The following is a 12616-nucleotide window of genomic DNA, read 5'->3' on the forward strand; positions in this document are numbered from 1 at the left end:
TATAATAAATAAGACTTTAATAATGAATAAATAAATCTGAAGGCAGTTTGCAGTGGTACGAGTGGCGCCCATGTGATGTACGCACAAGTGATGAAATTCCTTTTGTCATAAACATCAAAACCGAACGCGTCCTCATACTCAGCGTTCGCCGCAAACACAGTTGGAATTGAATTGAGTGAAATACAAGAAGTTCAGAGGGATTTCAGTTTTAAAACATCTATTTTTTTTTTTCTCACCACTTATTCACTGTCAGACTGCCAAATGAGAAATGCTATTTGTTGCAACAACAACAACAACAAAAAAAAATGGATGTTATTATTTTTGTTTTTTTCAACTCATACTTCTAATATAATTAAGTTGTGTCTGGGTTTATCAAGTCAGTCGCTTTGCTGTGTTCTTTCCATGTCTAATAAGTCTGTAGTGAGCCGGTCCGTTAAAATGGTGTAGGAGCAGATGGCAGGTGAACTATTTACACTCCCTGTCGTTAAAGTGTGATTATTCTCACTTTATTCAGGAGAAAGAACGCTTTTGACCCCAGAGCAGGATGAGATTTTGGAGTTAGCGCGCTCCATGACGTGTATGAACTCATTCATCAAAAGTATGCTTCTTCTTTTTTTTTTTTTCCTGTTGTCTTAAACTAAATGCTTTAAATGTTTGTTGCTGCTTATCAAATTGTACCAGAAGTGATTATTTCTAATAAAGTGAAGTGCCTTATCTGCCTCTCAGTGTTTGTCTCTTCTGCTTTCTTTCCATTCCATTACACACACACGTGAAGTGCCAAGCATGTTCTCCCATCCGTCCGATTTACTACATTCCTTACAAAAAAAGAAAAACTTGGAAACATTTCATGGTTGATCATAAAATGCACCGTAATGACATGTTATGGTTACATGCTATATTTTAACTTACAATTCAGTTCATCCTTTACGCTCAAGCTAGCTCCTCCACCTCCTGATCCAGCTGAACGGGCCGTCACACAGTCCCTTCCGGTCCGTGCTGTGTTTAGTGAAACCGTGATGTTTCCTGAGATGGTTATCGGACCATAAAAACCACACAGCGTGGCAATCCTAGACGTAAAGTATTATGCTGGCTTTGATGCAGTCATCGGTGATGTCACAGCTGATACGGTTTAAAGGTCCCATATTATGCAAAATGCACTTTTTATTGTTTTTTGTGTCCTTGGTGTGCCTACAGACCGCCAAACTCTGAGAAAAGACCATCTCCTCTCTTATTCCTGCTCCACCTGTCAGTAAATGCCATTTAAATTTGGCTCAAATCAAATCAGCAGTTGTGTTAAATCCTCCAGCCCCTCACCAGGCTCACCAAGATGTTGATGGCAAGAGCAAGGCAGCAGATTGTTCTGTTCTTCTAACTGTTGACTGTTGAGACAGAGGCTGACAGCCGCTACAGCAGCCATGTGTGAGAAAAATGTGTTTCCTGAACATCAAACCATGTAAACCTGTTCCTCTGGCCATTCTGGCCCAGATGTTGGGGCAAATGGCCCAGATGAGCCAGGAGTAGGCGGCGGTACAACGGCAGCACCTGGAAATGCTCCAGGCCCAGGCAGAGCGACCCTGGTCTGGCACTATTCTCCTGCAACTCTCCCTGTTGCAGCTGAGCTCAAAACCAGCCCACACCTCCACACAGCCTGAATATAATTTAAATGTGTGAGTTAGGTGTCTGTGATGTTTATTTCTGCTGTAAACTTGGGAATATTAACATGGAGCTCTATGGGGAGATAGTTGCTGCGTTCAGTCTGGATTGTTCTGTGTGTTCACATCAAGTGGCAAAACCTGCAGCTCCTTCGGCCTCCAAGTGTCGTTTCCATGTTTGGCCTTTGGGGGGCAGTCATGTTCCTTAGAGTGTGAAGCAGCAAAAAATAAAAAATAAACAAAAGAAGAAGACGCAACCCGGAAAACAAGACAAGATGGCGGAGTGTGAAAACATCAACGATGGTGGACAGCCATCAAATTCTGACGCAGAACCTCCTAAATTATCCGACATGCTAGACCGTGGGTGGAAGATATTTGAGGAGGTAGACAGTACGAACGAAGCGCTTGGCTCCAACAGTGTCCAGGTGAGGGTGAAGCGCGGGATGAACCTGCTGGAGGAAGCGTCCGCTATGGTGGCTCAGCTCGACCTGTTCAGTCGCAACGAAGAGCTGGAAGAAATCGCCACGGCGGACCTGAGATACCTGCTGCTGCCCGCTCTCTTAGGAGCCCTGAGCATGAAGCAGACCGGCCGAGACAGGCGGCTGGAGATCGTCCAAACAGCCCGGGTCTACTTCATGGATTTCCTGAGGAGGTGTAAAGAGTACAACGTGTCTCGGTTTCAACTGCCAAAATCCAGCGATGAAAACACGAGTCCCGACGAAGCGCCGGCTAACGGATACTCTACAGCCAAGGTGAGCTGAGTGAGACTGTGGGAAGTGTGGGAAGGTTCAAATAAACCATTCGGTCATTAGCAAGTACTTAGATATGTTAATATGAGAGACCCTTCGCAGTAACCAGTAACATTAAATACATTACACAGTTAGCATAGATGCTACAGCGACCGTCAATGTGCACTGTAATAACAGATGGACAAATGAAACATAGATACAAGTAGTATTCATGCAAATAAAGAAAGTAGGCCCTTCTAAGCAGGTGCATATAAAAAAGGCACATAAGATGAATGTAGCCATAAGGTCAAAGATATATCTCACTGTTACAGTACAGTTACCTCAGCAGGTTCAGTCCACTGATGCCCACACACACACACACACACACACACACACACAGAGTGGGGATGAGTTTGGTGCCCACTGGTAGGAATATAAGTGTTTGTTAACCAGCCACGGAAGAGGAGGGAGATGATGTTCAGGATGCCTACCAACTCAGACAGCATCCTCCTCCCTGCCACCACCTCCAGGGAGTGCAGCCTAACACCTCCTCCAACCCCTCAGCTGGCCTTCTAACCCGCTTAGTGTCTCTCGCCCTCCCGCCCCGTCCCCGGCACACACCAGCATAACAGACCAGCTGGCCACATTAGGCAGTCTGACCCCTGGACCACTGATTCCTCAGTGGTCCAGTGTTCAGAGGCTGCAGGGTGGGTTTGGCTTGAGCTGCGACATCCTGTGCTCATCTGCATTTGTGATTTCTGCGTCTGTCCTGCCATTCGCAGCATTGGCGTATCTCAGCTTTTATTGTGAAGGACACACAGAAAGTCTTCAGATCACACAAGCATTGCTTTATGTGCATGTGAATGACGCGCTTCCATTTCCTCCCACCGATATATAAATATCCTGCACACAGGCGCTGCCATATTATGGTGGCGAGATCATTTTGAGCCAGAGCCAGTATTGATGCCCCGCACATAAACCTGCCAGACTTAGTTGTGGGTTAGGATTAGCTGTCAGTAATGATGTCACTACCCTTTTTTTTTTTTTTTTTTAGCATCAAATAACGAGATAACTGAACAGAAACATGAACCTGTCAACACAGAAACCACCTTTGGGGAAAAATGGTCAGATGTGTATTTCTTTTATTTGGCCCATGTTCTCAGTCAGTGTCACTCAGAGTATAGTTTGAAAGTGAAGTTGGTAATGATTTAAACAGTGACGTGTGCTTGCTGTTCCAGCCCGTCTCCTCCTCATCAGACCTGGTTTCCATGGCAGCACAGAGACAAGCCAAGATCGAGCGGTACCGTCAGAAGAAGGAGATGGAGGCCAGGCTGGCAGATGTTCGCAAAGCCATGGACAGCGGACAGGCCGACGATGAAGTCAGAAGAGATTTTTACCTTCTGAATGTCCGGAGATGGATCACTCTGTGTCTGGAGGACATAGAGAGCATCGACCAGGAGGTAGAGATACTAAAGAGGATGGATGGTCTGAAGCAGGGTGGTGCCAAGCAGCCGGCTCAGCCAGTCAGGCCCCCCATGAAGCCCTTCATCCTCACCAAGGACGCTGTACAGGTGAGACGATGTGGAAACGGTGTCATCAGTAAGAAGTTTGTGCGTCGGAGCGCTAACAAGTCAACTGTAGGACGTCCTGCTAAGTTTGTGTCTTTGTCACACAAAGAAAATCCAAGGGAAATTGGAAATTCATAGGCCTGAAAAAATATAATATAGAGATTGTATCATGCGAACAATAACTACAACACCACCACATGTGGAGTTTTTGACCTCCCAATCAAAAAGAACAATTGATAAACATTATTTAAGCACATGTACTAATACTCCACTTTGAAAATACTCCAATACAAGTAAATGTTCTGCATTTTAAACCTTAGCAGGTAAAGGTATGTACGTTTTTATAGCAAAATTCACTTAAAGTGCTCATAATGCAGTAAAATGTCAGTGTTGACCTATTAAATCTAATGTTTGAGGAATCATATTACTGCTGCATTAATCTACTCACTAAATTGAGAACCTCATCAGCATCACTGGAGAACACCATACCTAACAGAACAAGGGCCTTTTAACACTGACGGTGACAGTGAGTAGATGTTCTTCAGTAAAAGCAAAACAGAACAAAGGTTAGCACACCCCACATTTTAAGATTCATCTCTATACCTCGTTCCCATGTAAAGTGAAAAAGCTTTAGCAAGACAAGAAACAGTAAGCACCCCCTGGGATTTTTTGTAAATGAGCTGTGGTGAGCTCATGTTTGCTATGATGCTAGCACAAGAACCTAACATTAACTACCTGTCCAACAAAGAGTCCACCTTAACAGTGATGCCCCAAGGATCATACAGGATAGTTCACAGGCAAAACAAGGTTGTAGTTTCTTTCATATGGTGTCAGCAGCGTGTGATAGATGGTGGTTGTGTTTGCTTCATCGACAGGCTCGGGTGTTTGGAGCTGGTTACCCCAGCCTTCCCACCATGACAGTAGACGACTGGTATGAACAGCACAGGAAACACGGACGCCTGCCTGACCAGGGGATACCCGGGAAGGTCGTCGTCGAGGAGGACGCTGACGCAAAGGAGATGGAAGAAGAAAAAAAAGAGGAGAACATCGAAAACGATGACGAGGAATCTCTGCTGAAAGCCAGAGGCTGGGATGACTGGAAAGACACTCATCGGAGAGGTTATGGAAACCGCCAAAACATGGGCTAACTGATCCCCAGGCAGACCTGTCTTCAACTCCATCATCGGTCCAGGAAATGGACGTTCTTCACAATTCGGATCCTTAAAACTCTTTGTACGAGAAGGTCACCAAACCAAGCAACGCCACAGCATCACTAACAGTCCAGTCGGGCTCACTGGTTTACCTGCAGATAGTCACTACAACTGATTTTACATTTCCTGTCATCACTCTATGTTGGATTCAACAGTCCTCTGCGGTGTAATGTTTGTGAGCGAGTCTGTAAAACTCTATGATTTAGCTGGAGCCCAGCAACGATGCCAATGTTTCTGCTTTGTAGTATGTATTACCCCAACACTGTCAATGGAAAATAAAGATGCCGATCAAACCGTGGAGCCAGACAGTCGGTGTGTACAGAACATGCTAAGAACATCCACAGATCGCTACAGAGAACCGCTGGCCTCCACACACCTCAACCTGAATGACCTCAACCTTTGGAAATGTAAACAATGGTTTAACAATCACCTGAAATCCTAACACACACACACACACACCCCCCACACACACACTAACATATGGCTCTGCTAACAAGCCGCCATCTAACAGTAAAGTGTGGTTTCAAAGTGAGCCCATGGTTAGCTAGTGACCACTAATCACGTTTGATCGGATAAATGGATTTTACTTCACTGTTCCTACATTCAGATCGCGTGAAAGCACAATCTGATTTGTCAAGATACAGTGATCAATTTACGTAGCTGTCTTTGGGGAAAATCTAGAATGTGCCGTACAAGATCGAACCTTTGGATCACTGCTTTTTTTTTTAATTTCTGCATCTCCCACTTGGCAACACTATAAGGAAACTAAATATCCAGTAAATACAGACCTAAACCAGGGAACAGACCTGAAGGAGAGGATGTGGAGGGACCTGGTCCCTGACAGCACTGATCTGTGTCACATGACTTCTCTTTCTGACAGGTCAAAGTCATTCATCTCACAGCTAACAGCACCACTGTTTGCTTCAGACACACAACAAGAGGACTTAAAGAACAGGCAGTCCTCAGGCGCCTGCTGACTTTTCCAGTACAGGTAATGCTTCCGGGTGGTGTCGGTGATTAAGATGTGGAGTTTGAGCTGATGATATGAGAGCTGATGATATGAGAGCTGAGACATATGATCAAAGAGGACATTAATGTGATCTAAAAGGGTCACTGGGCTGTCAGAAGCTACTGATACAAGCCACATTAAGACCTAATATAATATATATAAATATAATAAGACCTCTTACACCAGCGAGTAGACGTGTGTTCGGGACAGGTTTCTTTTGAATGTTGTGACCGGAAGTCCCTCCGCACTTCTTCACAGAAGGACACACGGCAGCAGCAGCATCAGCAGCAGCTTGACGAATAATGAGCGGGTGTCAGCCAGTCGCCCTCTGAGGACCTCTGAGGATAACGTTAGCTGCTAACCTTAGCCAACAAGTCCACGAGGATAGCAGCCGTCCATGTAACGTGACAGTCTGAGGTAACGTTACTGTTTTCCTGTCTGTCTGTATCTACGACGTCCGTTGCGTTAACTGTCGGCAATGAATGATCCAGGCTAAGTTAGCTAGCTTACTTAGCTAAGTTGAACTTTGGACAGCAGGAAAATATTCGTACAGTCTGGTGTCTGCTCTGCTGTCATAGACGTTCAGTTTCCCACACACCACATAATATATGCATAATATACCGTTAGTGACTGTTAGAAGAGTTTACTCGTTACCCTTTTACACTATCTTATCTTTGCCGTTATCAGCTAGCTAGCGATGTGCTGCTGTAAGTTCAGCAGCCACTATATATATATAAATATATATATGTGTATATGTATATATAGCTCAGTGCATCATTCATAATGTCATTGCTTCTGAATGTTTCCACTAAACTAAAGCCCCACTCTGACTGTGTCCGTGGAAAGGGCGAGAAATGTCACATTTCAGTGGGCGCCTCTCTTCTAGTCGTTACGGTGAATGTTCGGCACCAGAAGCACGGCTGAAGTTTGACCTCACGTGACAGCAGAGCGGTCAGCGTGACGTGACCTGCGCCATGTTTCCAGTGGGCTCATTTATCCACAGGCACAACTGCTGTTATACAACTGTTTCTTTTGGCAGGCTGAAGCTCGCAGTGGGCTCCAAAATCTGCTTGTGTTCCTGCCTATCCTCAAACAGAAGTGAACTTTATTCCAGATGCACAATTGGAACAGAGGAAAGGTTAAATCACTTGTGCCGAAACAGTGTGTTCACGTCCGGCTCCACAGCATTTATTCTCAATGGTTTGCTGAAATGGATTCCTACTGAAAATGTCCAAGACTGTAGTCACATTTTAATAATTTAATATCAAAGCACTTTTCCAAAAATGGCTCTATCTATTCTGCTCTCACATTAAGATGAGGGCTGGTGTCTGTGAGGTGACTCCACATGCCTGCCGCCTTCATCTAAATGGATGAAATATTCATTTTTGTCCGACTGTCACATTTACATCCTCAACGGATGCCTCAGCAACGATAAAATACTCCTTTACCATCATCAATAGGCCTTATTAGCTATTTTGTGAAAGTTAATGAGGTTGATTTATAAACTATGTATTCCGTTCACATCCACTATATCTCAACAGCTTTCTTTATGGTGTATTCTGAAATAGTTCTAGTTATAATGTGTAACTTACATACATGCAGTCATTGCAGTTGATATTAACGTGCTACAAAATGTATTCAGGATGAACAGTGCAGAAAATGTTCATCATTAACAGGACAGCTGCTTATAGACAATAGAAAGATATGAAAGCTTTACTGTTTTAATCCCATCTCATGCACTTGGCTCTGATTTCCACTGATAGGGTTGGCAAACAACAGCTGCCAACCTTGCAGGAGGAGAACGGAGACTCTGACTCACTTCACTTTTCAACAGGAATTATGTCCGTGTTGGGGGAGGGAGAGGGAGAGAGAGAGAGAGAGAGAGAGACTAACAGCAACTATAGCACTGACAGTAGGAATATGACTTATAATTAGCAATATGGTAACAGTGAAAAACTTGACAATAGTTAATATATGAAGAATAATAACAGGACTAATATTATAGTATTATAGTTTTCCTCATTTAAAATGACATGTGACACAACAACTATACTCCTGTTTCCTAATATCTGCATCATCACGCTGGGCATCAACAGTAGCAGGGGATTTCTCTCACTCCTGCAAATATATGTGTAACGTTAACATAAATGTTAACCGCTAACCTGCTAGTTAATAACGATAGATTTTAAGTGATAAGCACAAGCAGCGAAACATTAATACAACATAAGAAGAAGAAGGAGCGCCGCCTCAGCTGACACTTTTAAACAGATCTTTAGTGCAGCTAACTACAACACTCTCACTGCACATTCAGACTGTGCCAAAGTAATAACTAGGACTGGAAAAGTGGTTGTCGAGACGACAGGTTCTCAGCGTCTGGTGAAAACGCTGGAGCTCTGCTGCAAAGTGCCTTCACCTGTGCATTTCAGTCGGTGCATTGAGCCGGCCCTGTGCATGAGCGCAAGCTGCTGTTCAATAGCTCTTAACAGATGACGCTGAAAAATGTGGTCTTGTTTTGAACTGCTACAGATTTACTCCATACCCAAAATGTTATGATCCGCTATAGTTAAGCATGATATGACCATTTGTGACATCTACACTGCTGTCTTCACTGTAAGTTGTTGTAACATTTTAATAACTTTATTGAAACAGTTACAGGATACAACTAGTTTAAGACACTTGTGCAGAAATTGAGTCTGCAATTACAGACATGGCAGGAGGACCAATATCTTGTAAAGCTTGCCGTGGTTATAGGTTTAGGTTTAGGTTAGGTTATAGTAAGGCATGGTAGAGATCACCTGGTGGAGATCTGCACTCGACTCCTAGTTTTTGTTTTTTTTGTTTTTTACAGTTGCATCCCAAGTTACTAAAAAGATCAGGCTGTTGTCCACTCTGTACAAAGCAGCGGTCTTACTCTGTAACAACTATAAATCTGTGGACTCACCTTGTGACTTACCAAACAAGTGAAGCAGGAGAGGCACCACTGATAAGCGGAGCAATATAAAGTATACAAGCACGTCCATTCAGCGCGCTCAGTTTGAGTTGGCCCATTGCCAGGAAACCTGTAAAGATATCACCTGTAAGCGTTATTTTTCTACACAACCTGATGGAGGCGTGTTTCTCTCTGTGTAGATGCCAGGTGCTGGTCCATGGGTGTGAGTAGATTGGACATATTTTACAGGAGGCTGCTTCTCAGCAAACTCTTCATTGGGGGATGGGGGAAGCCTGAAGATCTCAAGAGGTATGGAAAGCAGAGAACACAACCAAATACAGCTAGAGATATAGAGAAGCACGTGATCACACACATTCAACACATCTCAGCTGTTCTGTCCACAGTGTCTGTCACTACCTAAGGTTATGATCTTAGGGAAGACTGGCATGGATGACTGCTGAGTGACTTTGGTCAGAGCTCACTTCTGTGTTCACCCAGCGAGGCCCACATACAAGCTGTGCTTCTGTGCTGTGCTTAAGATGATATCAATAGATGGAAATGTATAAATGCCAGAATCGAAAAGGGAACCTTCAGACAACTGCTCCACCTCCTTAGACAGAGCCTCTGTTACACCACCTCATCAAGTAATGGTGGCTTACTCACTGGGTTGCTCCTGTAAGGACATTAACAGTGGTAACCGACAAATGGTCTGCTCGACAGCAGGGTAGTGTCATAGAAAGACTATGCAAGTGCCTTTAACCTGCATTCTTTCCAACAGCCAGCAGGTGGCCAACACCTTCACTGGTAGGAAAAGTATTCTGATTGTATGGAAGTCCTGCTAGAGTTAAATCTTCCTCAATACAGCATGATGTTCATTTTGTGAATTATGTCCCGTTTAAAATGAAATTGACTAGAAAGCAGGGTGTGCTTTAGGGCGGGGCTACCTTTTGACCTAACCAATCAGGGGCGGGCCTCTGCAAAGTCAACATCCCAAGTTGGTAATAGCCAACTTTCAAAACCCAAGGCTTCAAAACAGCAGTCTAGAAACCAGCTGTTGAGGCATTTTTCACTACTCTCAAGTATCAAAGCACCCAGCTGTAGCTCTAAGGGCAGTTGGAGCATCAGCAATACTGTGGTTTCAAAGGTGCCAGTGTTCAGAATACAAGACGCGTACTGTAATCGGCGATTTTGCAATGCGGGTGAATGGCAAACATGGGTATGCCAAATGAGAAATCATACATTGGCTCCTGAGGGGATGATTTGGAGCACGTCATTTCAGTTTCATCACACTATATTTTCATCACATCATTTTCTGTTGGCACTCAGTGATCAAACAGCTGGATCTGTGCAGATGTTGAACTGCTATGTTTTCGCTTGGTTGTGTTTTTCAGAATCTTTGAGTTCCGTAAAATCATTGGAGACAGAGAGAAATGCAAGTTTCTGGTGCCTAAGGATTATCCAATTTACATAAACAAGGTACTCCGCCTGGTCTCCTGTCGCTGCTCTCTCACACGCTGTAAGTATCTGTTTAGTCTTATTTTATTCTCACACACGTGCACATGCTTGTGTCTTTGTGTCCAGACAGAGGACCACGCCGACTGTCAGATTCACGATGGGTTCTTCATCTCTCCTCTGGAGCACTTTGTTCCAGGCATCCTGCCAACAGAGGCGGTCAAAGCCAGGTACAGACCATGACGTCGTCCTCTACCTCTAATACTGAACGAACAGATAAAACAGGTTTAAACACCCTCTCTAAAACACAGCGCATTATAATGAAATGTTCGCCAGTAATTTGTTTCCATTCCAGTTGTTGTTATTCCAAATCTGGTGCAACAAATGTATTGTGCATTGTTCTCGTTAAATGGACAATAACAACATCAATCGATAACTGCAGCCATATTTCACTTTGTCAGCTGAGTTTCACGATGTCAAATAAGTTACAAGGGATCACTCGTGATGTGTTTGTGTGCTGTCACATCCAAGTGAGTCCTCATCCAGTATGTGTTGTTTCAGGTTCCAGTTCATAGTTCCCAAGAGGTGGCAGAAGAACAGACCAGTATGTATTCACTTGGCTGGGACTGGAGACCATGTAAGGCTCTTAAGCTTTTTACCTTGCCTCAACTTAAACTTTAAGTACACCAAGGCCAAAAATGCTGGATAAGAGTGACGTGTGTGCGTGTGTGCGTGTGTGCGTGTGTGTGTGTGTGTGTGTGTGTGTGTGTGTGCAGTTCTTCTGGCGTCGGCGGACCCTGATGGCCAGGCCCATGATCAAGGAGGCAGGAATGGCTTCACTGCTTCTGGAGAACCCTTACTATATCCTTTTATTGTCTTTTCACAGCTGCCTCAATGCCACTGTTCTTAAAGTTATGTTAACACACTTTCACTCATGAAAAGAGAATCTATATGAAAAGCTAAAAAGAAAGTCAGAAAGGAGGCCGTGACAGGACTGATGCACCGCCGTCATCCACGGCTGTGTGTAACACATCAGCAGCACATCTCAGATCAAAGGCTGCCCATTTAACAACACACACGTCCCGCTATGTACCTTTTTTAGACGGCTTTCCGTAAAGTATAAAGCAGGTGTGAACAACAGATACTGTAAAATCGGTTGGGGATTACATTCTAGTTTATTTCCACTTGAAGGATCATTACGTTATTCAGTCATATCTGGACACAACCATTCACACTCACACCTGAACTCCATCCTCTGGTCATGTGTTTGTGTCTTCTTGTAATCTTTCTGTGACGTCGCTGTCTGCAGACATTTGTTTTATTCCTTGACGGACCTTTTACATGGCTATCGTAAACCCAAAGACCAACTGTAAGTAAACGCCCCTTCACACTTGTCTTTTGTTTGACTAATTACCAGTTGGCTGAGTGTTTATTTTCAGATATGAGTGGATCAAATAAGAAAATGTACATTGATCACAGCATGAGATAGAATGACATTTCACCTCTTCATTGTGTCGTTCAAGCGCATATTCTGTTGAATCTCTGGTTAAACTGTATGGGGACTTTACTTTCTATATTTCAGACGGTCCAGTCTAAAGAACGTGTCGGACCTGTTTGTAATGGGAGGGGCTTTGATCCTGGAGTCATCGGTGCTTCTCAGTTGGCTTGAGAGAGAAGGTTATTGGCCACTAGGAATGACTGGCATCTCCATGGGAGGATATGTGAGTCACCAAAGCACACATTATGCCATTTAGTTTAAGCAGTTTCTAGTTTCAGGTGGTTCCAATGTAATACCTAATCCTCCCCAAAGATCATGTTTTTCATGAAGTCCCTCGTGTGTCTTTGTGTCCAGATGGCATCCCTGGCAGTGACTAACTGGCCGAAGCCCATCCCCCTGATTCCCTGTTTGTCCTGGTCCACTGCCTCAAGTGTTTTTACCACGGTGAGAGACTCTTTTTCTACTTGACATAGATCAATAAGGACACATTTGGCTATCATCTGTTAAGTGTTTTTCTTCTCTTTGCTGGTTGATGGAAGTGTATACTGCGGCTTGATCAGATACATTGT

At 44.0% G+C, this 12616-nt stretch overlaps 2 protein-coding genes across 2 annotated transcripts; both read left to right on the forward strand.

Moving 5' to 3' along the window:
• The first annotated feature begins 1917 nt into the window (after positions 1–1917).
• LOC139225569 (immunoglobulin-binding protein 1-like) lies at positions 1918–5452 on the forward strand. The gene is made up of 3 exons (XM_070856345.1): positions 1918–2404; positions 3619–3951; positions 4824–5452. Exons 1-3 carry the CDS (start codon positions 1928–1930, stop codon positions 5094–5096), a joined length of 1083 nt encoding a protein of 360 aa, XP_070712446.1. The 5' UTR covers positions 1918–1927; the 3' UTR covers positions 5097–5452.
• A 995-nt stretch (positions 5453–6447) lies between these two features.
• Positions 6448–12491, forward strand: LOC139225570 (protein ABHD18-like; the record flags this gene model as incomplete). The annotated part of the gene is made up of 9 exons (XM_070856347.1): positions 6448–6585; positions 9298–9406; positions 10489–10573; positions 10679–10779; positions 11111–11186; positions 11326–11410; positions 11891–11918; positions 12132–12270; positions 12402–12491. Coding segments are annotated over exons 2-9 (696 nt in total), but the record flags the coding sequence as incomplete, so codon positions are not given.
• Between the last annotated feature and the right edge of the window lie 125 nt (positions 12492–12616).

This window comes from Pempheris klunzingeri, unplaced genomic scaffold (assembly GCF_042242105.1).
Source record: "Pempheris klunzingeri isolate RE-2024b unplaced genomic scaffold, fPemKlu1.hap1 Scaffold_889, whole genome shotgun sequence".
NCBI classification, from domain to species: domain Eukaryota; kingdom Metazoa; phylum Chordata; class Actinopteri; order Acropomatiformes; family Pempheridae; genus Pempheris; species Pempheris klunzingeri.